The sequence below is a fragment of the Myiozetetes cayanensis genome, unplaced genomic scaffold, assembly GCF_022539395.1.
Source record: "Myiozetetes cayanensis isolate MyiCay16 unplaced genomic scaffold, myiCay2020 scf19, whole genome shotgun sequence".
In the NCBI taxonomy this organism is placed as follows: domain Eukaryota; kingdom Metazoa; phylum Chordata; class Aves; order Passeriformes; family Tyrannidae; genus Myiozetetes; species Myiozetetes cayanensis.
Window position 1 is genome coordinate 233654 of NW_026087400.1, and position 26917 is coordinate 260570.

The window sequence follows — 26917 nt, forward strand, 5'->3', positions numbered from 1 at the left end:
TTGAATATGGAAGACCCGGTGAAATAGAAGCTGTGAGCATATTTGCTGTTATTTCCTGCTGGTTCTGCCCCCACACCAGAAGGCCCTTTAAGACACCAGTGACCTCTGCTCTGCCTAGTGTAGGTGTTCTGCATGGTGCCTTTCTGACCTACTGCTGTTTAACTCTGTTGGAGTTGCTTGTTGCCAAACATTGCAGGATAAATTAGGTCTCCACATCCAGGTGCTCTATATTATTTCACATCTGAGCAGGTATAAGCCCTCATCTTCCCAAAGTCTAAAAAACCCAATCTGTCTGTATCTCTTCCTCACCAGTGCTGCATAGACAACTATGAAGACATAGTCAAACTTCTCCTCAACCATGGGGCCAATGTCAATGCCAAGGACAATGAGCTGTGGACTCCACTGCATGCAGCAGCTACATGTGGTCATATCAACCTGGTGAAGATCCTCATCCAGCAGTAGGTGGCTTCTTGTCTCTGTCCTTCCTGCAGATCTGATTCTACCCACAGCTTCTTGTGGATGGAAACCAAGACTGTTCAGTACCTTGCAAGATTGCAGTGGTGGTGATTATTCCCTGTTTTCAGGCTATTCATGGGACTCCTTCCTGCTTGGGGGAGAAGGGGGTGGAGGAGGAAGAGCAGAAAGGCTGAGGAGACAGAACAAAACCCTAGGTGGCTTGGCTGAGTTTCATGAATTTTCTGGAGACTGGGCCAAAATTTTCTGCATTTTGCCTGTATTTTGGTGTGTCTGTATGTGCTTGTGGAACTGTGGTCACTGGGTGGGTAGAAATAGGAGCAGCCAGCAAGGGTCCACCTCTTCAAGCCCTTAAACACCTCTTCAGATCTTCCAGCCCCAGTCAAAGAGACACTGTTGTAGGAGGGCAGCAGTGTGTTTGTATAGTTCAAATACCTGGGTGAACTTTGTGACCTGTCTTACTGGGTCTTAATTAATAACCAGTTTGCTTCCTGTAGTGCACTGGTTCCCCAGTGGTGACACAGGTGCTTACACTGGACCTTCCGCTTGATTTCACCAAGGCCCTAAAGCTCAAGTGTTTGCCCTAAATCTCAAGTCTTTTCCAGACTTACTAGCAAGGTGGAAGAAGCCAGGTGTGTTTTGAGCTGTACCATTTGGTGATCACCTGCTGTGAATCCTACCTGGAACAGGTAGTTCTGGCTCTGTATGGAGCCCTATCCTCCATTTCCCAGAGTGAGTGTTTTGGAAGTGTTAACTTACTGCCTTGCACGGTAATGTCTGCTGCTTCTCCCTCGGGAAGGGAGACTTCTCCCTGTGATGCCATCATCTGAGAGATGAGTGTTGAAAATTTGGCCCTTTTTTGGCTGTATAGTGAAGGAGAGAAGAGGATGCAGTTGGACATCTCTTGGAGGATGTGCCCACTTGGGTTAGGAAATTTTTGGATGGGGGAATAAAAATGGAGCAGATATGGAACAACACAGTCATTACTGACCCATGAAGGAGGTGTAGTGTGCTGCCTTTCATCCACTTCTGGAATTAATCTTTGCCATTCATAGCTCCTTGGCTTTGCTTCAAATCTTTCTTATCTCGTGTGTATCTTGGTGGCATTTGGGCAACTATTAAACCCTGGTTAGTTTTTCCTAAGCATTTATCCCAGCATTTGGCACTGCCTACTCTAGGATGTCTGAGGTCTTTTCTCATGTAACTGGGTTTTCCCTTGCAGTGGAGCAGACCTGTTGGCAGTAAATGCAGATGGCAACATGCCGTATGACCTCTGTGAAGATGAGCCAACTTTGGATGTCATTGAGACTTGCATGGCCTATCAAGGTAAGGAGATTGAGTTCACGTAAAATACAAAACTGGGTCAATGTGGTACTAAAAATTATCTTGTTTATCAGCTCTTGACTGGCCTCTGGAGAAAAGCAGAGAGCTGCTCCTGGCATCATTTCTTGGAACCTGACTCTTGGAACTAGACTCATAGTCTATTTACTCAGATTCCTAAACATCATGAGGTTGAAGGACAGCAGGCAGGTTCCCTCAGCTACATATTCTCTGAAAAGGGTGTGAGGTCATATCAGCCAGGATCATGTCTGATTTTACTCAACAAGTGGAGACAAAAACCCTTTCCAACTCTCCTCTAACTGGAATTTTAACAGGGATTACACAGGAAAGGATCAATGAGATGCGTGCTGCTCCAGAGCAGGTCATGATCTGTGACATTCATGACATACTTGCGACTGGACAGGACCTGAACAGGACTGATGCCCAAGGTGCTACGCTGGTGAGTGAAACTGCAGCAGCTTCAGTTTTGCCTTCATTCAGCCCAGAGGTTATGAAATCTGCCCTGAGGCAGGAGTTATACAAAATCAACATGTACAAGTCACTGAGAGGAGAAATCCCACAGTGAGGAGTTGCAGAACATAAACATCTGCTAACCTCCAGGGAACTGGGACTGAAAGACCTCCTAGTGACCTCTTGTTTCTCACTAGTCTTGTAGATTGATCAGACTCCCATAGAAGAGGCATGAGAGTCCTCTGGTTTTCATGGGAGCACGATCTGGTGTTGGGAACTCTGAAGACCTTCTGCCTCCTTTCTGCTTTGCATAGCATCTGGCTCACAAGGAGTCAATGACTGCTGTGTTTGCCAAGGTAGGATGGCATCTGCCCCTGGCAGAGGAGAGGACCCAGGACAAGTGTAGAGCACAAAGCAAGCTGCCGTCTGATTTGACTGGACAGGTACCGAGAAAGCTGAACAATCCTAGTCCTGTTTCCTTCCTTTTCACCTGCAAATATGTTTCTTAAATCATTGCTTACAGCAGTCCCAGCTTAGGGGAAATTCAGTAATGAGGTCATATGTGTTGGGAGTTTCATACAACCTTGGTCATTTAATGCTTGGGTCCAGACATAACTGATATACAGGCACTTGGTTCATTTGTTTGATGACTAAGCCACAGCATTCAGTTTTCTTAATCTAAATGTCACCTTTAGCATATACCAGAAGCATAAGAGGAGGGCAGGCTCCCTCCAAGATAACCTTGGATGACTGAAGCTTCTATTGCAGCTTATTTTTTCAATACCTTTTTCCCTTTAACAAGGATTATATACATAAATTTAATCAGACTCCTAGGTTTCCCCATTTGTATCAGCCCCAAGTGATTTCCTGCTAATTCATGTGACCTCTAGAAGGTATGACTGAGTGGCATAAAATTTATGTAGAAATTATTGAGTTGCCAGAAAGCATCAGAATTTATTTCCAGATGAGAGTTTAACTCTTTGTGGTGGAATCCACATGGAAATTTTTTGAAAATAAGCTTTAATTCTCCTCTTCAGCACAGTTGAAATAGGAGGATCTTTGGGTGCAGTTAATCCCTTCAGACCAGTGCATAGGTCAGTGTTTCTCTCAGACATGCAACAGCAGACTGCAAATATGAAAATCTTCAGAAACATTAAGTTGGGGGACTAAAGGAGACTGTTATTGATGTCTCCAAAGTGGTGGCTGTAGTTGGAAGCCAGTATCTGAAAAAGCATATTCCCTTAACTACAAGTAGCCAAGGTTTAAAATGTTTTTTATTTTCAAGTGGTGAAAATAATATCATGAGTGGAAGTGCAGTCGTATGGAGAGAGTTCTGACTAAAGCAGGCTGTAAATTTGATCAAAGAAATCCCATCCACAGCACATTAGTGGGAAAGAGGAGACATTCTCCTGGCATGAGAAATGCAGAGTGTACAGTGGATGATGTTCTCCACTGCAGGCTTGCACTTTGATTGTGCTGTTCCCCTGCAGATTGGGAAGCACTTAAGAGCCCTTGATTTAAAATGTGAAAACATTATTTTTCTAACCCATATAGGTAAGTTATTTGAAGAAATATTGAGCAGTTTCCTCTCCAAACAGAATTACGTGCAGGTAATACTGAGTTTTAGCAATAGGAACAACCTGCTTTTGATCTGGTAGCATCTGCCAAATGTGAAATGTGGTGCATGTTCATCTCTAGGCTCAAACATTATTTAAGAAAATCTGCTGAAACTTGGTCTATAAAGCCATCCGTGATCCTTGCAGGTGGTTCATGCTGTGTTCTTATCTCCTAGCTGCATATAGCTGCAGCCAATGGTTATCTGCATGCAGCTGAAGTCCTTCTTGACCAGGGGGCAAGCCTGGACGTTAAAGACTGGGATGGCTGGGAACCTCTTCATGCTGCTGCTTTCTGGGGACAGGTACTGATTTCTCTGAAAGCATCCTGTATGAGGGTGACATTTCTTTCTGTCTGGACAAATTGTGTAGCACTCTGAAAATGGAATAAGTCTGTGCTGAGGCTGGGCTCTCTGGACAGCATCAGAGGAGGTCCTTTGGGTTCCAGAAAGAACTTGTTGCTGCGAAAGTTCAGATGGAGTATGTCTGAGTATGTCTGTGCAGCTGAATGGTAGGAGCATTGTTTAAGACCACACACATACCAGAATAATTTGAGGCAAGTTGAGCATGCATGCCATTGCTTCTGATCTTATTCCAACTTTTCAGCTTTGGGAAGGAAAGCCTAAATTGCCTAAAATAGCTCTATGAACTTGACTTTCTCACTTTCCATTCTTTAGATGCAGATGGCTGAGTTACTTGTGTCCCATGGGGCTAGTTTGAGTGCCAGAACATCTTTGGATGAGATGCCAATAGGTGAGTTCACTAAGCTTAAAAAAAGAAATGCCTAAGAAATGGCTGGAGCCTTCACATGGTGCCTTTGGAAGAATTAATGTAATTTCTTAAGTTTCTTCAGAATCGAAGTTTCAGTTACTTTAAGTGGGATTGAAGTTTTGAAGCTCCTGCTTTACTGCTTCTCAAGGTGTTTCTTCCTGCTCATAAAAACAAGGAAGAAGGCATTTCTCAAGCACCAAGTCCTTCTTCTGTGTATTTCTACACATGTTATCCCTCTGTACCTGTGCTTGGGAGTCTTCTTGCTGAGTACAACTGTAAGACCATGGGTATCTTAACTAGGAAGACACAGTTAGTAACATGGTGTCAGTGGTGCCACGTGGGAAGTGTCTCATTAAGGGCTTGGTCTGTGTGTGCCATAGATCTGTGTGAAGAGGAGGAATTCAAAGTATTGCTTCTGGAGTTGAAACACAAACATGATGTGATCATGAAGTCTCAGATGAGGCATAAATCCTCCCTGAGTCGAAGGACCTCCAGCACAGGCAGCCGGGGGTGAGTTGTGCTCTTCTGCAGGTCACCCAGTGCGCATTGGCTTGGCCATCCAGGGGTGGTTGTGCAGGACCCCATCTGTCCTTTCTGAACAACATCTGAGAGACAGAAGCTGACTTTGGTTGCTCAAAGCAGAGGTCCCTTGAAATGTGGCTGCTTTACTAGAAAGAGAGGCTGTTTCTTTGGGGGGTAAATGGCTTTGCACTGTTGTGGTTTAATAATTGTTCTGAGCAGAGGACCAAGTGGTGAGAATTTACCCTGTTAAACCGCTGAGATCAGTGTTGGACAGTCAGTGCTTCAGGTGGATTAACTTGACCTTCTCAATAATAAAATGGCCTGGCCAAGATACTGTGCCCAGACACCGCTTGCACAGGTCTTTATAAAACATTTACTAGACACCAAAGCAGTCTTGCAGACCACAAAACTCCCTAAACAGCCTGTGGGCCATTCCTCTATATTTTTACTCCACTGGTTGCAGAGTAGATCTATTCATTGAACTGTATGAGTTCTAAAGCATATCTGCAGTGCTACTTTAAAACTCCTTAAATTTCCTCACACCTTTAATATCCACACTAATGCCTTTGCTTTGTGTGGGTGCAAGGAAGCTAAATCCATGTTCCATTCTAGAGGGAGAGGCTGTGAAGTGTGAGGTGGAGGTGAGAAGGATTATGGGGTAAGAGGAATTGTTATGTCCTACTCACAGCTTTTATGCCCTTTGTCCCTGTCCCACAGGAAGGTGGTGAGGAGGGCCAGCCTTTCGGACAGGACAAACCTTTACAGGAAGGAGTGTGAGAAAGAGGCCATTGTTTGGCAGCAACTGGGGGCAGCAGAAGAAGGAAGAAACTCGGGTCTCATTGGAGAAATTGGGGAGACTCGTTCTGACCAGGAGAATACAGACCCTGTAAGCAATCTCTTCTCTGTTATGGGAGTCACTGAGGGGGGCTGGTAGTGCAAGTTCAGTAGCAGTGGGTGCCCTGGGGTTGAAGGTGGCTAAAAAATGTGTAGACTTCATCCTAATTCTCATTTGTCATAAACTGGGATAACCCTCTCCAGAGGGAAGACTGTTTTGGATTTAGAGCTGCATAAATAGTTTTGATATAAGATCCCAGTGAACCAGAGATTCTGAAAATACGGTGTGTGCATTTCTCTTTACAGCTAAAAGTGGTAATCACAAAAGAATTGTAAAGTTGCTTTGCAGATACTTGTTTTCAATTCAGTTACTATCGTATTATATTAATATGCTTATCTATTTAGTATTTTTTTGTGAGTCCTTCTGACTTAAATGTTCCATGTACCTGGTTAGGACTCACAGCGTTATCGGGTCCCGTTAGTGGGTGAATTTAGTGTTTGTGCTGCAGTACCTGACTGGTTGAAAGGCTGAATGGAAGTAGGCTTACGAAGTTGTTACAGGGATAAACCCTGCAATGGGGGACAGTGGAAGATGCTCTTCTTTCATGTCTTCTTGTTCCAGAACTCAGTGCTGGAGAATTCCTCCCTCCTTCCGGAGTTAGCAAACAAAAGCACCCAGTGTGACTCTGAGATCCCACTCCAGAATGGACTCATGGCATCTGCCAGCCCTTACCAGTACACCTTTTCCAACGGGGACATTTGGAGCATGCACGCTGACCCCAACAGTAACCCAGGCCACGTGCTGCCCTACGGCAGCCCTGGGCTCCCTGACACCCAGCAGTTCTGGGGCACCTACAAGGAGCACAACCACCAAACGCTCTCAGAACTGAAGAGGCAGCGGGCTGCAGCCAAACTCCTCCAGCACCCTTTCCTCAGCACCCACTTCAGCAGTGGCATGGCAGGAGTTGCTGAGAACATGGGTGAGGCAAAGTCGCACTTAATGGAATCCAGGACTTCTCCCTACAGCTCAAATGGGACCTCAGTGTATTACACAGTGTCCAGTGGTGATCCGCCCCTCTTGAAATTCAAAGCTCCCATGGAGGAAATGGAAGAGAAGGTGCATGGGTGCTGCAGAATTTCCTAGTCTTGTCTGTGTCTCTCCCCAGAGAAAACAAGATGTGGGTGGGCTGGTTGGATCTATCTCAGCTGCCAGGTTGTTTGCATTCCAAAGGGAGAATTTAGTTATGGACATCCTGACTGTGGCAACCTCGTTCATCCTGAATTGTACTTTACCCTGCCAATTACTTACATTGCAGCTGAATGAGTAACGCAGGTGGAGCAAGGCTTTTAGCAGAGGAAGGGATGAACATCAATATAATGTAAAAAGAGTCTCCCTCATCTTGCTCCCTGGGGAAGAAGGTATCATGCACTGCCTCCCCATCCTTGGAAAGTCATGAGATGCCTTGGAACAAAGAAAGGATCTGGATTAAAATCTTTGCATCTGAGCCTCTTGCTGCAAGTCATCCAACAGCTGGAAGGTGACAGTTCAGACCTGCATTTTCACCCTTGGGTGATGCACATACCTTGGAGGGGAGGTCAACCCCCACATAGGGTTTGCAAGAGCTGTTTTGCATCCAGCTGGTTCCAGCACTTTCTGGGCCTGAGCAACAAGGAAGCGTAGATGCTGCACTTAGGAAGTTTGCAAGGCATTATCTCCTTGCAGTGACAGCTCACCATCAAGAACTGTGCACTGGCTGGGTCCTGTTCAGGTGTCAGCTCGTCACTGCAGGCTGCCTTCAGGTTTGAAGCAGAACTTTTCCTGGAACAGGCTTCACTCAGTAGGCTTTAAAACTGATGTTGCAATAAGGGGCCCTGGCAATAGAATTTTACTGCAATAAAATACTGGCAAAGGTCTATATTGGGATAAGTAATTAAAAAAAACAACTTATTTGTACTATTTAGACTCTTAATTTGTTAAAACCGAAAAGACTTTTGTTGATCTCACTTTCCTATTGATTCTGTTTGTTTACTCTATATGCTCAACACAGATACTAGGGGCAGTGTGCTTTGCAATCTGATTTTTTTTTGGATTTCCAGAACTGCAGGGCTCAGGAGGGGTGAGGAGGAAAGGCTTGTCAACACTAATGTAGAAACGCCGTGAAACCATTTCTAATCCCATAATGTGATGACACTTGCATTAACCTCTAGTGTTTGGCTCATAAATAACAGTTAAACCATTGCTATGGTAGTTCACTGTTGCAGCAGGACAGGAGATTTTTTTGGTCTGTTTTCCAGCTCCCATGTTGAAGTTGTCAGCAGTGATTAGCAGCTGTCAGCAGAACATTTAAATGCCTCTGTGTCTGAAGGAGTTGCCTTGCACCATGCCGTGCTTAGCAAAGCCTCTCTGCTGTGAAGCTGCTGGCACACAACACTGTCTTTTGGTGCAGTCCATGTGAGCTCTGAGAGACCACCCGAGAAACACTAGGATGGGCTTCTCAGCAAGTTCAGGCTTTGTGTACCTGGGGGAGGTGAGAGGAGAGTGCCCCATGGGACACAGCTCTGAGGAACTGGCCACAGTTCAGTTGTATCTACAGCAGTAACTGTAAATCTTCAACCTCTTTTCTGCACAGAGGGGCTGTTGCAAATGTAACTATTTGCCTGCATGAATACTTGTCTTCTTGGGCAACTTAAATTCCAGACTGAAGATATAAACCTGTTTGTGTCTCTGTAAGCCATCAGTGGATTAAATCCAGCTCATCTAGTTGTGCTTCAGCCAAGCAACAGCAAATGCAGCTTCCACCCATCTTTTTATCGGGTGGCTGTTAGACATCAATATTATCCTTCACATGTGCGTTCCCTCTGTGGGAATCCTCACAGCCTTAACTTTTTTCTAGGCTATAAAGATTTGACTTAGGCTGCCAGTGACTGTTAAGTGCTACCTTCTGCTCCCATCAAATCTAGCCCATTGCTGGGGCTGGATATATTACAATACAGGGCTCTGGGCTTCTTGAGGCAGCAGCAGTGGCTGTGTGTCACCACCACAGCCACACCATGCAGGAAACACTTGTGGACCTGTGAGGTCATTACCAGACTGACAGTTTACTCTTTCTTTCCTCACCAATCTTAGGAACAAACTAGAATATGGCAGAAGCTGACCCAATTAATTTAAAACTTCAGTTCTGTTAAAGGCAGGGTTTGAAGCGTTCAGTGAAGTTGGGCTTCCTCCATTATTGAAATACATATGCTAAATATGAGACTGGAAAATACTTCTTGTACTTGACTTTAAGATTAAGGGATTTTAAAAGTCAGTCTCTAGTAGAAAGAGGATGATTTGGTAACTGGAGAGACTTTCCTGCATCTGTGTGTGCTTAATAGTGGGTCTTCCAGTTACCCTGAGTAAATTCTTCTGTGATAACACCAAGTGTGGCCTGGTTATTATGGAACATAGGGGAGATGATCTTTTGGGTGCCTCTCTTCTCCCGCAGTGGTGAGGTTTGTCTTTCCAAATCCGTCCTAATGAGACTTTTGAATTCACTGTAACAAATTTTGGTGCCACTCTCCACTGGGTTGTAAATGGTGCAAACTTTGGGCCCAGATTTGCCTTCCCTCCTAGCGAAGGAGGAGTTGGGCCCTTTTCCTTTTCAGAGCAATTCTGTGCTATCAACTGTATTGAATCCTACCTAACTCCAAGGAAATGAAAAGAAGAGTGTTGAATGCAATAGTGTGAAGTAGTTTAACTCTTGCTTTCACTGAGAGTTGCTAAAGCATTAAAACTGTGGGAAACCAGTTCATTTTAGACTAACAGCTCTTTTGCTTCCATTGGTATTTCACTCTAGGAATAAGGCCTTTTACTGTAAAATTTAGCAATGTTACAACAACAGTGGGGTTTGATATCTATATGTTTTAAAGGGCAGTAACCCAAAGGTTTTAGTTGTTCAGATTGTGCAAAGATTTAACATTAATGTATTGATGGGTCTATTGCAAGCAGAGCTCCACAAGAATAACCCTTTTGCTCACCACATCTTCCTGTGTGCTGAAATCATACTGTTTCTAACAAACAAACTGGTTGCTGAGAGCAGCTTTACATTCCATATTGAAAGGCACTTTTTATATCGAAAAAAAGGTGTCTTTCAAAATAATGTCTCTGTCAGCCAAGAAAGTCACAGCACTGAAATATTACATAAGGGCTTAAGTTCCATTCCTGGGATCTGTTTGACATCAGACCTGGATTTGTATTTCACATACCAAGTAATGCGATTTCAGCCCACTTAGTCTCACTTCTTTGGTACTCCTGAATCTTAAAATCTTCCCACTTTTGGGAAGAACTGACTCTAGCTGTTGTGATTCTGTGCCATCTTGCAGATGTGGTTGAAGAACCATGTGGATGAGGAACTGGTAGGGAAGGAGAAGAGCATATCAGGGCAACAGCAATAATGACTTGGTGCAATACTCAGTGGAGGCAATGAATTCTGGAGTTTATTGAGCAGAGTCTTATTTCATGGGGTTGAAATCACTTACGAGCTCCCAAATGGCATTACAATTTCTGTATAGTGTCCTTTTGCTTCAGTCTTGGAGCTCTGATTACCCAGATCTTCTCTGCTGAAACTAGATCAGCAATCCCATAGAAAAGGGACTATCTGGACCAAGAAAGCAATAGCACTGCTCTCCAGTGAGCTGTGGATGAACTGCTGTCTATCTGCTGAAAGGTATTCTCCCTACACCTGGGTATTTCTGTGCCTTATAATACTTGCTAAAGGTAACCCATCTCTGAAAGGTTTATGGTGACTATACAGTGTTGTTCTTTAACTTTAGGCTGTTTGCAAGGCGATAAAAGTTCAGAACGTGCCAGATTTTGACATTATTATTTGCTCTTTCAGTTTCTCTTGTGATCGCCACTTCTCTCTTCCTAAATACACAGAAAGGAAATGCACAGGGTCTTCATTCTACTTTAACAAATCATGTTGACTACTTTGTATTAGTTCTCTACAGGCAGAATCCAGAACACGCTCATAGCAGCAAGGTCTCACCTCTTACTACAGAATACAGCTAATATTTACTTCTTTTGTTCTGTTTTGCCTGTGGCTGGTACAACAGAACACTGTCCCTGGTTGTTTTTCACACTTATTCTACTGTTTTCATGTTGGCCAAACTGGTAATGGCTTTCTCATTTCCCTCACACAATTCTAGTACCACTGGGCTCTCCAGCAACATCTGCCATGGTACAAGTACAACCTAGAATATTTTGCTTTATTTCAACTGTGGAAGCTGTAGTAGAGGAGACTCTGCTCAAGATACCTGTTCCCAAAGCTGCACCAATGCAATTATCTCCACCTGCAGCTGGAGGGGAGTTACAGGTTTTTAAACAGTGCAGATGCAGCCTTAGTATTGCCACTGCTATGTCTTCAGCCTTTAGATTGCAGTGTGAGAGTGGATGCAGGAATGTGGGTAACCCTGGTACAGCATGGCAGGACTGCTGTGTGTACAGGACATTAACAGATGATGACAAGCCTTCTGCAATAACTCATAATTCTGTCGATCAGTAGTAAACGATGTACAAATAAAACTTGATGAAATGTATTTTATGTGAAAAAAAAATGTAAGAACTGTATATTGTATTAGCAGCTTTGTGTATAAAATGGCATTTTGGCAATCAGAGTCTAATATATTTAAACTTTTTTTAAAAAAGGATATTTGATATTGTATGGAATTGACTTTATTGCTACTGTAAGTATGAAGATGGTTTAACATGATGAAGACATGCATAAAATCCTAAACTTTATGTAAAACTCATGCCAAAAGGGTATGTCTGACAGTATTAGCACCTGACTCAGTGTCTTTAATAGATTGAATTTTTTAATTTAAAAATTATATTAAATTTCTTTTAATAATACCAAAATACCACTGAGGTTTTTTTAATTGGTTGATGTTTTGGGACTCTGCTAAATGCCTCTGCCTCTCTCTTAGCTGTCGGTACAGCCAAAGGACGTCTGGAAGAGTAAATCTGGAGAGTGGGTGAGTGTAGCTTTTTGTTTCAGCGAGTGCAGGTCTCAAGAAGCGTTTGGACAACGCTCTCAAACACATAGTGGGATTCTTGGGGGTGTCCTGTGCAGGGACAGGAATTGGACTTTCCTGATGCTTGTGGGTCTCTTTCACCTCAGAATATTCTGTGAATATGATGCTGGGAACGAGGGGGAGGGCCAAAGTTGTGTCTGCCTTTCCTGGATTGGGACATGCCCGAGGCATTAGGTCCAGCATACGTTAACGCACATCAGTCATTAAAAGGGTCCTTCTCAGGAGGGTTGATTCGCGCGAAGGCGAAAGCGCCCTGGAAGGACGGCAGGGCTGTGTCCCCAGCCAGGGAACTCCTGCGGCCGCGCTTCCCGGCCCCAGCGCGACGGATGCAGGCCCGCTCCCGCCCCGCTCCCGCCCCGCTCCCGCCCCGCTCCCGCCCCGCTCCCGCCCCGCTCCCGCCCCGCTCCCGCCCCGCTCCCGCCCCGCTCCCAGCTGGGCGGAGGCGGTGCCGTTGCTGCCCGGAGCCAACCGCGGCGCGGGGCGGGCGGGACGCGCCAGTGGCGGCGGCGCTGTTTGGATTCAAACGCGCTATAAAGGAGCCGCGGGCTGAGCGGGGCCGGTCCAGCCATGGCCAACTCGTCGCAGTGCCTGGAGGAGGGCGCGGGGCGCTGGCCGCCGCCGGCCGGGCCGTACAGCGAGGCGCAGCGCCTGGCGCTGGAGGAGCTGGTGGCGGGCGGCCCCGAGGCGCTGCGGGCTTTCCTGCGGCGGGAGCAGCTGCCCCCGTTCCTGTCGGAGCCCGAGGTGCAGGACATCGCGCGGGCCGCGCTGCCGCTCGCCGCGGGCCCGGAGCCGGCGGCACAGTCCTCGCCCGGCTCTTCGCTGGACGCCTCATCCCTCACCTACTTCCCCGAGCGCTCGGACCTGGAGCCGCCGGTGCTGGAGCTGGGCTGGCCGGGCTTCGCCAGCGGCGCCTTCCGCGGGCTGACGCGGGTGGAGGCGCATTTTCAGCCCGGCTGCGGGGACAGCAGCAGCATCTACGGCTGCAAGGAGGCGGTGCGGCGGCAGATCCGCTCCGCGCGGCAGGTGAGTGCCCGGGACCGATAAGCGCCTCCTTCACGGGACACCGAGCAAGGTCAGGCGGCTTTAGAACCGCCCCTGCCGAGCAGAGAATGCCTCGTGAAAAGGACAAGCTCGAAAATATACAAGGAGTGGCAGTCTATATGGTGCATCTCCGAACTCCCCCTTTCCTGATTACATTGCTCCGGAGGGGATGGGCCAAGAGCTCCCCGTTCCTCAGTGCAGCGCGGCTACCATGGACAAATCACCCGCTGCATCCAGCTGATCCCGCACTCACTCCTAGCGGAAGGTTTCCTGTTCCAGGTTCATCACTGATGGCCTCTGCCAGACAGATTCGCTTACGGAAATCTCTCACTGTCCCCCAAAGGGTATGACAGAAAAGACCTCCCTTATAAAAGAAGGTTATCTACAGAGATAACACTATGATTATATCTCCTTTCTTCAGCTCATTAATTGTCCCCAAGTGTTGTGCAGACCTGCCCTTAGCAGGACTTTCCTCCTACAGAAGTGGATGTTTTTGTTCTGATGCAGAGTACGGCTTAAAAAACACGGCGCATAGTCACTTCTGTTTTCTGTAACTCATTACACCTCTGAGTTTCTAGCCTCCAACTCTCACCCCCCGGAGGGAACCACCCTTCCCCTTAGCATCCATTCAATTGGCTTAGCTGAAATTTAAATGTGTAGCTTCCTCTTTGGGTGGCCAGATGAAGCAACCCCTGTCTGTGTGTAACGTGCTCGCACACGGCACTCCCTCAATCAGCAACTGAGCTTAGTCCCTGGTCCCTTCCGAGGACGGAACCTTAGAGAATGTGTAAGGATGACACGGCTGATGGGGCTCATTGCCGGAAACGGTCACAGAGAAAGCTTTGTTCTCAAACGATCCTTATGAGGTAGATGAGACCAGCCAAATAGTACTGAGACTCGAATAAACTCCGTAAAAACATTTGTTTCTCTAAGAAGCCATACTTGTTTGTAATATTGTTGCTTACAGCATCCTGTGAAGCACCTTCCACTGCACTTAGCTGAGAGACAGGCAAGCTGCTCCTGCCCCAGCTGTGTATGTGCCTAATAAGGAGCGTTTTTGTGGACATGAGAGAAATTTTTGACACCCTAAAATTTACTGAATATGAGATGCTGTGTGATACTGCTCAGTCATCATGGAGTTCTTCAAGTTAATGCAAAGAATGGGAAAACTATAGATGCTGTGTAGTTCCTTCCCAGCTCGCTCAAATGCAGTTAGCTCAAGTGACTGAAGAGGACATAGCTTCTGTCTTGCCCATGCTATCCTGAATGGATGAGAAAAGGGGTTTCTCTTTCCTCTAAACATTTTCAGTAAAACTATTTCTTTCTCAGCTGATAATGCTGGGATTAGAACTCAAATGTGCTGTGAATTTAATAGTCACATGAAGGCATCAGTGTTCCCAAGGGTTTATTTTGAATTGTTTTGCTTTTAGGGGTTGCTTTCTTACTTGTCTGGTCTTGTCAAAAACATCTCTTCCTAAAAAAAAAAAAAAAAAAAAAAAAATAATTATTTTCCTTTAGCGCTTAGACAAGTGATTGGGTGGAGAGAAGCATGGGAGACATGCAAGAAGCACAAGCATAAAGTAACTTTATCTAGAAATACCCATGTGTATGTGTGTGTTACACCTAAGAACTCAGCCAAATGAAGCCAATCCCTTAGGGAACAGGAGGACAGAGGTGGGAATGCAAAGTTTAGCCTATTCCTGTGGGAAATGTTATCTTGAATACAGGCAGTGCCACACACAGAGCAGCTGTGTTTCTTGAATATACACCCTGGGTGTGTTGTAGCAGTGCATGGATTCATCATCTCTCTGATAAGGGCAGGTGCCAGCTGCAGAGGTTGTATAATTATTGTCCTTGATACTGGTCTAATAGAAGGAGAATAGAAAAGTCAGTCATGAAGCTAAATCCTTTGTGTCTTTACCTAGATGTGGATTTGAAGGGTGAGAATTCTAGCACCTAAACAGTGTATGATGTGGCTCTAAATTAGCTGGAGAAATTCTTCATAAATGTAATCCTCCTGTCTTAGGATTTACCTTCTTTAAATAACTGTTGGGTGGAAGGATTTCTTGTGAAGATATGTGATGGAATATCAGTAAGAATGTGCAGATTAGTAAGAGTCTGGAAATCAGTCAGTGTTAGTGAGATGTTCAGCTGGGACAGCGAGGAGGCCATTGGAGCTAATTCTCCTGTAGCTGTTTGAAACATTGGGGGAAACAAGTGTGGAAATGACTTGTCTAAATTCCCAATTCTAATGTGATAGTTTTCCCAATGTAACCAAATGACCAGATTACAAGGAACTATGTAGGAAAGGAGGATGTGAAAATGTACAAAAGCAGCAGTCATGAGGAAAATCCTCTTGAGGCTTACCCTTCTCATTCTGGGACACACTGAATTTACATAAACATCGTGGGAATACAGGAATCTATCATAACTTGTCAAGGACAAAAAAATGTGCAGGTCACACTGGTGATAGCAGCAGGAGAAAATGGCTGGCGGAGGCAGTGACCTGACCTTGCTTAAAATAAATCCCTTGACTAAGTGTTGTCACTTGTCTCACAGGTGATTGCCCTTGTGATGGATTCCTTCACAGATACTGATATCTTCAGTGACCTGCAGGATGCTTATAAGAAGCACAAAGTCCCTGTCTATATCCTCCTTGACCAGGAATTTCTACCCCACTTCTTGGAAATGTGCAACAATTTGGGAGTTTGTCCCGAGCAGGAAAGTGTAAGTACTAAAGGTGGGTGGGTGTGGTTTGTTTTTATTTTTTTTGTGGTACAGTTTATGCATATCAAAGAAACCCTTCTACAAAGCATCAGACTTTCTTGAGAGGCTAAAACACCTTGTCTGTTTGATAACTAAAGGGGAATTTTCTGAATTGTTACTCAGCTCCTGCAAATCAAGGCTCAATATTGTATGGTTTCAGTACAGCCTCTAATCTCATGTGTGAAACTGCTCACAGACTCAGCAAAAACCATGCAGAAAAGGCACATCTGTCACCCTATTCTGCCTGTATGTAGGAGTTACAGCCACGTCATGCACCAGCCTGGTGAGCTGGGTGGAGTGTGTGGTCTGTGATCCCTGTCCTGAGGATGCAACAATTTTCAAGCATTTAATTTTGCAATATTTAAATAGTCTTTGGCTCAAGGAACTGCTTGCTAAGGAAAAAAGAAACATGGGAAACTCAAGGGTGGTATAGCTCTGGTATGATCTGATTTCTTTCCTAATACCTAGTTGCTTTATTTTAGAAATGTTTGGATGATGTGACCAGGTGATTTATTGGTTGCTCTGAATATAGGCTGACATGGCTGTGTTATGGCTTGGCTTGGACAGGTTTATGTTCCCTCCAGTGAGAGTTTCTCTGGACAGGGAATCACTCCTAGCTTCCTGGGTAGTAATTAATTGGAACTGGCCGTTCTCTCTGCAGACTTTGCTAATCTAACAAATTTAGCACTGTGTAACTGATAGCACTCACATACAGACCGTGTAAGAAATTTCATTCCTATTTTCCACAGTGTGCATAGAATTTTAAGTAAAACTGCTAATCAAACATTTTTGGAAGTTAACTTAAATCTGGTGTTACTTTTTCCTTTCTTTTCTGAACCAGCTGATGAGAGTTCGAACTCTCACCGGGAACATTTACTACCTGAGGTCAGGTGCCAAAATTGTTGGGAAAGCTAAGGAGAAGTTCATGTTAATTGATGGCATTAGAGTGACAACAGGCTCGTACAGGCAAGTATTGGGGTCTGCTGGTGCACAGTGAAGCTGTAGAAAGGGGGATTTGCTATAAGAAGGATTTATTAACTTTGCTATTTGCCTGGTGTTAATGAGTGCATGTGGACTAGCTGAATCTAACTGGGTGAAAACTATCTAACTGAATTTACACTAAAGTGAAAACACCTTTGGAAAATTGATTTACACATCTTGTTCCTAACAAAGCACTTGGCTAAATAGAGTTCTTCCTGAAGAAGGAGTGAATAGTCTATCGGCTTTGTACCTTCCTTACATGCAGCATTTCGAAGCTGTAACTTCAATATCTGTAACTGTATGTGTTGAAATGAACTGGAGATTAACTGTGAATCTTGTTTTCAATAGTTTCACATGGTCCGATGGGAAGCTGAACAGCAGTAACTTGCTGGTGTTGTCAGGCCAAGTAGTTGAACACTTTGACCTGCAATTCAGGATTCTTTATGCCCAGTCACTGCCCATCAACCCTAAAGGTCCATCCAGCTGCAGGAAGAGTGGGCTGTTTGATCACCTGGTGACCAGACCAGAGTCCTCTAAAGAATACACTGTGGAAGGCAACCTGAGAGCAGAATTTGCCAGACTGTCGAGCACTCCAAAGAAGTTGTTGGAAGAACTAGATATGGCTGAAGATCGCCATGGAGGAAAGCCTTGTAACCTGGGGCATTCTTGCCTCTGTGAAGAGGAGTCATTCAGCAATCAAGTGATCATGGTGGAACGGAAAAGCTCATCGACTCAAACTGGCCCGTGGGATGAGACAGCTGCTGTGAGCACCTGTAATGCTGCCACGCAGACCAGTGCTGCCATGGCAGAAACTGGCACTCAGGCTTCTGTCACTGCGAGAGCAACGGGCACTCAAACGTCAGTTTTGCTGAAAACTGCAGTGACACAGACAAAGGAAGAGGAAGGCACAGAAACACCCCTACTTCATAGAAAGTTGTCAAAAGAAGAATATTCTCTGACTGGAAACGTCATATCAAACTCTAGTCTGCGATCGCTGTCTTCGTCATCGTCCCAGTGTTCTCTTGGAAGCTCAACAGGCTCACTGTCTTCTCTCCGGTCCTTTGAATATTCCAGCAGTCACAGAGCACAATATTTCCAAAAACTGCATAAAGAGAGGCAATTCCACTACTCCACTATCAGGTCAAAGCTGAGCCACATGGTGGATATCCTCTCCCGGAGGGGCCGTGTGCCTGAGAGCTACATGACCCAGTACACTGGCAGATGCAACCTAAAGCAGAGGCGGGACATCAGTGCCAGCCTGCGCAGCCTCCGGGATGTCTCACTCTTCTCCCTGAATAAATGATTGCTGCACTGACCATAGAGCACACAAGTTCAACTCTCAAGCTGCAGTCACTTTGTACCTACTGATTCTTCCACTTCCATCCAGCAGTTTTACTTTTCTTGATACATCACCCTCCAGCACTTTGTTTTATACTATGCAATGTAAGTGATTAAAAAAAGAGTCATTATAGAGGAACTACTTACATGTTCATCTTGTATGCATTAACAGTGAAGATCATTTTAATTCCAGATGCTTAGCCTGAAAAATAAACTTGCTACTGGTTTCTAGGATTGCTAACGCTCTGGTTTTAATTTATGTAAACTTGGAAAAATCTTGAGTCAGACTGAGCTTGCTCAGAGTGGCTTTGGAAATTTAGCTTAAATCAAGGTACACTCAATTTTTTTTTCTTTTTAATATTGGCTTTTATTTCTACTTTATATTTGGCATGAGGAGAAACAATTTTTATAAAGAACTATAAAGCTCATTTTATTCCAAATCTGACTTCCACTAAAGTTGTGAAGGGTCTAATTGAGCAGTTGCATATTCTTATCTTCAGCTATATCCTTTATTCATTGTTTTAGGCTTCTGAAACAAACTGAGCTAAGTAGCTCTTCGGTTTGATCATCATCTTGCCTTTGTGTAGATACATGTATATTTCTGTATAATTATACACATCCTCAGAATAGCATCCTTTTAAAACCAAAACTAGACCAGGAAGTAGCAGCTTAGCACTCCAAGACATCTGTACCCATTTTAGATACAGTCCTGATGTAATTGTTTCCAGTATTTGGAACTGAAAGCTAGTGATCTTGGACCTGTAAGACTGTTAATGGGAATGTATTGCTGAAGTGTTGGGTTTTCATGCTTGTGAGTGGGAGATGAAGTACTGTCTGGAGCTCAATGTCTTACTGCAGCATACCTGTTGTACTTATGGGATGACTTCAAAGAACTTTGTGTCTTGTGCAACTTGTTGCATAGAATTAAGCTTTATTAATTAATTACACTTTTAGTCTTAGCACTGTAAAATGAATTTCTAATTCTGGCTTTGTCTAGGAATGTCTGAGCCATCTTACATCTGTTTGGAAACCTGTAAAGCTTCCTCCTTTGCAGTGAACTTGAGGCAAGACAATCATCAAGGGCATGTGACAAAGCCCCTGTTCAAAAGTGAACTGACAAATGCACTACAAAATGTTGTGGGTTATGTTGGGTAATATTATTGTACAACTAACTATGAGTTTTTAACAGTCCTGTCTGAAATACTCTGTTTCCTCCTCTGTTTATCCTTTATCCACTACTAACTTGATTTGAGGAGATAAAGTGCCTCTCCAGTTTTTGAAAATACTTTCAATATTGAATGGGCCTTAGGTTTAGCTGTTTTGCAGAAACATCATCTGAATATTTGTTTGCAGTTTTCTGTGCATGTCTGTGCTTGCTGGATTACCTAACTGAGCAGAGTGTGTCAAATCTCCCTGGGATCTAACCACATACTGTTGTTCTTTAGACTTGCACCCCTGTACTTCAGTGACCAACCACACTGAACTCTGCCCGCTCAATTCAGAGTCTGGGTTGTGTATTTTCTTATTTAGGGCCACGTGTGTCCAGCAGATGGCACATTTCAGCATGTTTATAGGCTTGCAAATTCCTATAAACAGCAATGAATGAGTGAATAAACAGAAAAATACCTGTAGCTCAAAAAAGCTGCAAGTGTAGAGAGCAACACTATTCTATTAACTTTGGTCTTTCTGTCTGAAATCTCTATGAACAAAGAGGCTTAGATACTTTTATTGCTTGGAATTCAAAGCAGCCACTCCTTCCCTGAAGCTGGAGGGCAGATGTGCAAAGATGTGCAGGTGGGAAAAAAAATCTCTGTCTGCACTTGCTTGAAACAGTAAGATACATTATTGCACGATCCTTGCATCTGCAACACTGGGAGCAAAACAAGTTGCAGAGAGGGAGCCAAGATACATCTTCAAAGCCAATCTCGAGTTGTATTTTCAAGAGTTCATGTTCTGCAGTACTTGAATGTATGTGCGATCAACTTGTTTGTTCCACGTGCTTTTTAACTATTGCACTGTGCAGCTGTTAAGATAGTCTTACAGGAATAAGAAACTTTACAAATAAACTTTTTTTTTTGCCGTGGGGTTTTCAGCTGATCATTGCTGAGCTTTGTTTTCTCTTAATTTGGCGTGTTGAGTCTGGGTGACTTCTCCGGTGCTTGGTGCTTTCCTTCTGGGACCATTTGCCCTCTCTAACCTTAGGAGCAGCCTTTTCATCTGGGCTGGGATGAGGGCTGCACTTACTCTCGCGGCTTAATGCTAGGTTTGCTGTTTTGCGGGTGCTTCCCTGGGCGGGGAGAGGGCTGTTGGCTCTGCCCCCCCAGGCCTGTCCCGTGGGCGAGGGGCCGGACGGGAGGCGTGGAGGGGCCTCCGGAGCGCTATAAAGGAGCCGCGGGCTGAGCGGGGCCGGTCCAGCCATGGCCAACTCGTCGCAGTGCCTGGAGGAGGGCGCGGGGCGCTGGCCGCCGCCGGCCGGGCCGTACAGCGAGGCGCAGCGCCTGGCGCTGGAGGAGCTGGTGGCGGGCGGCCCCGAGGCGCTGCGGGCTTTCCTGCGGCGGGAGCAGCTGCCCCCGTTCCTGTCGGAGCCCGAGGTGCAGGACATCGCGCGGGCCGCGCTGCCGCTCGCCGCGGGCCCGGAGCCGGCGGCACAGTCCTCGCCCGGCTCTTCGCTGGACGCCTCATCCCTCACCTACTTCCCCGAGCGCTCGGACCTGGAGCCGCCGGTGCTGGAGCTGGGCTGGCCGGGCTTCGCCAGCGGCGCCTTCCGCGGGCTGACGCGGGTGGAGGCGCATTTTCAGCCCGGCTGCGGGGACAGCAGCAGCATCTACGGCTGCAAGGAGGCGGTGCGGCGGCAGATCCGCTCCGCGCGGCAGGTGAGTGCCCGGGACCGATAAGCGCCTCCTTCACGGGACACCGAGCAAGGTCAGGCGGCTTTAGAACCGCCCCTGCCAAGCAGAGAATGCCTCGTGAAAAGGACAAGCTCGAAAATATACAAGGAGTGGCAGTCTATATGGTGCATCTCCGAACTCCCCCTTTCCCGGTTCTCCAGTGCCGCGCCGCTGCCTGGAGCCACTTCGTCCTTCTCCCCTTCACTTGCTCTTAAATAAACTCCCATTTTCACTTACTGTGCTGTTTCCTTTTTTCTTATTATTTCTTTCGCACCACCTTTTTTTATTTATTCTTAAAATAGGTTCACTATTTGCCTTCCCCCATATTGATGAAAACGGAGTCCCGATTCTCTCGGTGCTGCTAAGCTCCCTCGGGTACTTGGCACTCGTGAGCGATACATCCCGAGCATGCCCGTTCCCAGCTCTCACAAGCAGCTGTTGCTTCCTCATCCTGTGGTGGATCCTGGGGTTCCGCCCGTGGGGAAGGTCTGTGGGGGCAGGATATGGCTCTCAAGTGAAGCTTTACTCAAGGAACTTGAAAGAATAGTCAGATCTTGACTTCAAATATCGTGAGAATAATAAGTTATAAACAAACCTCACTTTTATCTCAAGTAGAGAGGTGAGACGTAAATGGCAGTCAAAACGGAGCAGTTAAAATTTGGTGGTTTGGGTTTTTTTGGTTTTTTTTTGTTTTTTTTTTTGGGGTTTTTTGTTGGGTTTTTTTTGTGTTGTTTGTGTGTGTGTGTGTGGTTTTTTTTAGTGCTTCTTTTCATATTTGAAAAGTTTGAAACACTCTGGAAAACCTTAGTGTTGGAAATAAGCTCACCTTTTTCTTCTGGTTTTGAGGAAAAGACATCTGTTCTCAGGAAGAAAACCCTCTTGCTTAGGAATTGGAAACCAAATTTGTCTAACACAGAAATAGAGAACTAGACCACTGGTTTTGCCATAGGCTGAGGAAGAATATACCATATCACAGAAGGCTGTACCATGTTCCATAACCATCAGGAAAAAATGTGTGTGGAGAAATATTTAATTTGAAAGTCAAATTCCTCATGTGCTGTCTCCTTTGGGATGCTGTGGAAATAGCCTAATGGTTTCTTCTAAAACTTGTTGCAGATGATTGCCTTGGTTATGGATTCCTTCACAGATACTGATATCTTCAAAGACTTCATGCAAGCCTGTAGCCAGCGGCAAGTTAAAGTGTATATCCTGCTAGATCAGTCTTCGTTTTCCCACTTTCTAAAAATGTGTAAGGATCTGGGAGTTGACCTTGAACAGGAAAAGGTGAGCCTTGTCATATTTATAGGGATAGGGAGCTATTCCTCTTACAAGTGTAATCTGAGCCATCAAAAGAAGAAGCTATTATACTTGCTGCCACAGCTTCAAGTGGGAGTTATGTACCTCCATCTCATTCTTGGAAGATTTGACTATTCTTGCATAAGGCAGCAATTAATAGAAAATCTGAAACCTTTGTAAGTGGATGTTACAGCTGCTTTCTGAGAATAAATACTAGTTGAACATTCAAGGAAAGGCAGGAGGAATGTCCAGTTCCCAAAGCATGACTGGAGTTGCTTGGGCTTGCCGAGTCTTTGAAGGCTGATGGAGAAGCAGGTTCTTGGGAGTGTGTGAAATTTTGGTCCCTACAGAATTAGGTGGAAGGAGTTTTTACAGTCATTCTGCACAGTCAGTTTATGGGTTTGCCCTTTTATGCCACCTCTTTGCCTACTAAAACAAGACAAAACTATCATTTAGTTCCTAGAGAGTGACTCTTGTGCCAGTGCACAGCAATCCTTGCTAGTTCAAGGGAAATCAGGGATCGTTATTGGGGTGTTACTCCTTTAAACAGAACTTTGAAATTCACCTGACTCTTGCTGTATCTTTAACAGTTGATGAGAGTTAGAATTATCACTGGGAACACATATTGCACCAGGTCGGGTGCCAAAATTATTGGAAAAGTCTGTGAAAAGTTCATGTTAATTGATGGCATCAGAGTGACAACAGGCTCCTACAGGCAAGTGCTAGTTTTTTTCTGTTGTTTAGCATGATTTCTTTACATTGAAAGGAAAACCATCAATGCTGCAGAACTGCTTTCCTTATCAGATTTTATGTGTAACATTTATCCATAAAAGAAGAACCCACTGCTCATCTGCTGGATTATAAGAACAATGTAACTAAATGTGATGAAAGTGAATTTTTAGTTAATACTTTGTTTACTGATTTTTTTTTTAGTTAACTCACAATTTTCTCATTTTTCCTTTGCTAGTTTTACTTGGACAGATGGGAAGCTGAACAGCAGTAACATTTTGATCCTGTCAGGCCCTGTAGTTGCACAGTTTGACCTGGAATTTCGGATTCTCCATGCACGGTCAAAGCCAATCAACCTCAAAGAGTTATCCAGTTGCAAGAAGAACAAGGTGTTGGACCAGCTGGTCAGGATAACAGTGGCTTCCAGAGACATGACCAGGGAAAACTTCCTGAGAATGGACTTTTTGTATCTTAGAGCATTTGTTGGAAATCTGAAGAGGAAGCGAAGCTGGCTGCATGCCTCAAGGGAGGCAGTGTACACGCCAAACAATGCCATACACACCTCCCCTCCGCTGACTAAGAGGAACGGCTCCCTGGTTATGAGGCCACACTGGATCATAGAAAGATGAACTGCACATCTACGCAGGGCAAGAAGCAGAACCTCAGGAACCATGTCCAACTGTCCCTGTCCAGCGCTATCTTACAGTGTGTTTGTGAGAGGAGCTGAGAAACAAACCTCAAAGGGAGAGAAAGTGAAATGAGAATTGTGATTTTAAGACAGATCTCTATAACTCCATTCTTGGCTTCTAGTATTCTGTTAGATTCTCATTTTTCATGTTTTGAGCTGACGGGTTGGCAGTGCCTTAGCTCAGTAACTCAACCCTTTTTCTTTTAAGGAATCTAGGTATCAAAAATCATATTGCTTAAAAGTCTTCCAAGCATGAAAGCAGGATAGGTGTAAGGCTCTGAAATCAGTCTAAGCTTAGGCTTGGTTGCATGAGCTCTCCACCACTTCATGACCCAGAACTGGTGTAACCCTAATCCAGAAACTAGTAGGGTAGTACCACACTACTAGTCCTCAAACGTTACATTTTCTTCACATGAAGCTGTGCTGTCAGACAGAATGAATTAAAGTGTCATGTAGAAAAGGCTTTTGCAGTGCCTGAATTTCAAGTGACCTTTGTATTATATTTGGATTGTTGGACATCATGCAATAAATGTGTACAAGGGATAGTATTCCAAAGGACCTACTATGTTTGTAGTAGAGACAAATGAGACCAATCTCTTAGCATTACTGGATATACTTTTTGGTTTCTTTATGTTTGCTGTTGCTGTCTGATGTTGTGGGAAAAGCTGAGTAGATCTGAAATCTCTGAAGCTGCTGCATCTTCTCAAAAGCTCTACTTCCACCAGAAATGCAATGATACGAAACTCAGCCATAGAATAATATATTTTTAAGGTTTCATGGAAGCTTGATTAGTATTATTTCTTTAAATCCATCAGTTTCCAGGGGGAAAAAAAACTTCAACAAAACCAAAACCAAAACAAACAAAATCCCAACCCAAACCAAAAAAATCCAACCCACATGACTAAACTCTCCACCCAAACAGCAGTACATTGAGGCACTGAAATTCCATCAGCCTGCCAGGGCAGAAACTCATTAGTCCAGAAATGGCAGCTGTGGGCAAAGCCAAAGTTTATTATTTCTCAGTTGTTCTTGAGGCTCTTCTACTGCAAAATACTTGTGTATATGCTTGTGTGAGTATCTTGTGGGTTCTGGGCTTCAAAGGGTAAGGTTCCTACTTAGCTGGGGAGTTTCATAAATGTTTCTGCTAAACAGTAGCAGGATAACATTGAACACATGGAGGTTATAAAAATGGTCTTTATAGACAATGCAATAATGTGTTGCTTGGGATACAACTAATCTGGGCCCTTTTTCTTCTGCACTTATAATCGTGGAAGTGGAATAATTCTGACTCTCCTAATCTGTAAATATTCAATAATTTATAGTTTTGTAGTCCTAACTTTCATCCAGGTATAAAGAAATTTGTAATATATATTTTTACTTTAAACTATATATTCCATAGACTCAGAATCCATACAACCATGTTGTACTCTATGCAAAATACTGTTTATACAGTCATATTTTCACAATAATTATTTGTATATATTTTCTCAAATATAACTTTTTGCCTTTGTTATTCATCTCATTACTTCAATGGGCAGCTCTTTCCATGTGCCATTCGTAGGACTTTTTCACAACAGTTGCTAATATATTGGTAATACAAAATACTGTGGTAAGAGTTGTGTTCATTTTTGATACAGTGGGCTTAATCTAAAACTGCATTGAAATATATAGCTAAAATTTTAAGACCATCTTTAATTAGAACTGAATAACCTTTCTTACAAGGGGTTATCTACAGACTTAGCATAACAAGGGACCATGGAGGTACAGCATTGTGAAGCGCAGTCTATGTTACTTACCGTAACTGCACTGTTAGTGTTACAAGTTATTAATGAAGAGAATTATTAATAAGAATATGAAATGTGATTAGATTTTTTTTCCATAAGTGTAAATTTTTAACAGCATTACTAAACTTATTAGAAACTCTTTGTTTGGGCTCCTTTTTTATAATTCCTATACCTCTACTTAATTAACTCTTAGTCTACATCAAATTTGATTCAATAATAATTGGAAGGGACATTAAAGATCATCTCATTCCATCCCCTGCCATGTGCAGGAAAATCCTTCCACTAGCTCAGGTTGCTCCAAGCCCCATCCAACCTGGCCTTGAACACTTCCAGGGGTGGAGCAACCACAGCTTCTCTGGGCAACCTGTGCCAGGGTCTCACCACCCTCATAGGGAAGAATTTCTTCCTGATTTCTATTCTAACCCCACTCTCTTTCAGTTTGAAGCCATTCCCCCTTGTCCTTTCACTCCAGGCTCTTGTAAATACCCTCTCTCTATCTTTCTTGTAGAAAAAGAAGACCACAATTAGGTAACCCCAGAGCCTTCTCTTCTTCAGGTTAAACAATCCTATACATTTTGTCCTAGCAACAGGACCAGTACCTGAAAGGCTTGGCTTATTCTGGGCCTTTGGTCCCTGCATTTTTCTCTTCCCTTTTTTTAAAAAAAAATTATTTATTGTTTTTAATGAAACTCATTTTGTACCATGAAAAGTGTGGCCAAAAATGTATGGAAGACCTAAATACTGGAAGTGCTTGGTTGTACTTATATTTCAGCTGCAGATTACTTCCTTGGCTTTCACAGTACTCTGTTCAGCAGGGAGATGGACATGTGCAAGACCCAGGCTAAGAGTATTACTTGGAGTTTTATAAACCTGATCCCAATTTACGCACTATTGCCTCACAGAAAGGGGGATTAGACATTGGAATGGGCTGTCCAGGGAGGTGGTGGACTGACTCACTGTCCTTGGAGGTGTTTAAGGGAAGATTGTACGTGGCACGTGTCTGGTTGATATGGTGGTGATCACAGGTTGGCTCGTTGATCTCAGAGGTCTTTTCCAACCTAAGTGATTTTGTGATTCTTTGTTCCTGTCTATAGTTAACTGTTACTCAACCAGCCGCTGGGTGATGCCAACACACCCACTCGCATCTCAGTTTACTGGACATTAGATGTTATTAGGTGCTAATAACAACTCGGCTGTCTCTCGAATGCAAAGTTTTGGCCGTAAAGCCCCAGCCTTATAAGGAAAGAAAGGAAAACCTATTATGTTGTGGTGGGAGGGGCCTCGTGAGGGACCGGGCGGGTGTCGCCATGGCAACGGGAGCGTCACGGG

At 44.4% G+C, this 26917-nt stretch overlaps 3 protein-coding genes across 4 annotated transcripts in view; all 3 read left to right on the forward strand.

The window, feature by feature from the left end:
• Positions 1 to 11901, forward strand: part of PPP1R16B (protein phosphatase 1 regulatory subunit 16B) — a 60479-nt gene extending 48578 nt beyond the window's left edge. For both annotated transcript variants that reach the window (XM_050313803.1, XM_050313802.1), the window contains exons 4-11: positions 313 to 458; positions 1697 to 1800; positions 2130 to 2254; positions 4058 to 4183; positions 4556 to 4631; positions 5030 to 5159; positions 5889 to 6057; positions 6628 to 11901. In XM_050313803.1, coding sequence (XP_050169760.1) covers positions 313 to 458; positions 1697 to 1800; positions 2130 to 2254; positions 4058 to 4183; positions 4556 to 4631; positions 5030 to 5159; positions 5889 to 6057; positions 6628 to 7149 — 1398 coding nt within the window. In that variant the 3' untranslated portion in view covers positions 7150 to 11901. The remainder of the gene's footprint in view (positions 1 to 312; positions 459 to 1696; positions 1801 to 2129; positions 2255 to 4057; positions 4184 to 4555; positions 4632 to 5029; positions 5160 to 5888; positions 6058 to 6627) is intronic.
• A 743-nt stretch (positions 11902 to 12644) lies between these two features.
• LOC126639083 (protein FAM83D-B-like) lies at positions 12645 to 18489 on the forward strand. Its single transcript, XM_050313588.1, has 4 exons — positions 12645 to 13100; positions 15678 to 15845; positions 16726 to 16850; positions 17214 to 18489. The coding sequence occupies exons 1-4, from the start codon at positions 12645 to 12647 to the stop codon at positions 18166 to 18168; spliced, it is 1704 nt and encodes a 567-aa protein (XP_050169545.1). The 3' UTR covers positions 18169 to 18489.
• Positions 18490 to 20620: 2131 nt separating this feature from the next.
• Positions 20621 to 25632, forward strand: LOC126639086 (protein FAM83D-B-like). Its single transcript, XM_050313592.1, has 4 exons — positions 20621 to 21076; positions 22208 to 22375; positions 22978 to 23102; positions 23355 to 25632. The coding sequence occupies exons 1-4, from the start codon at positions 20621 to 20623 to the stop codon at positions 23743 to 23745; spliced, it is 1140 nt and encodes a 379-aa protein (XP_050169549.1). The 3' UTR covers positions 23746 to 25632.
• Positions 25633 to 26917: the final 1285 nt, after the last annotated feature.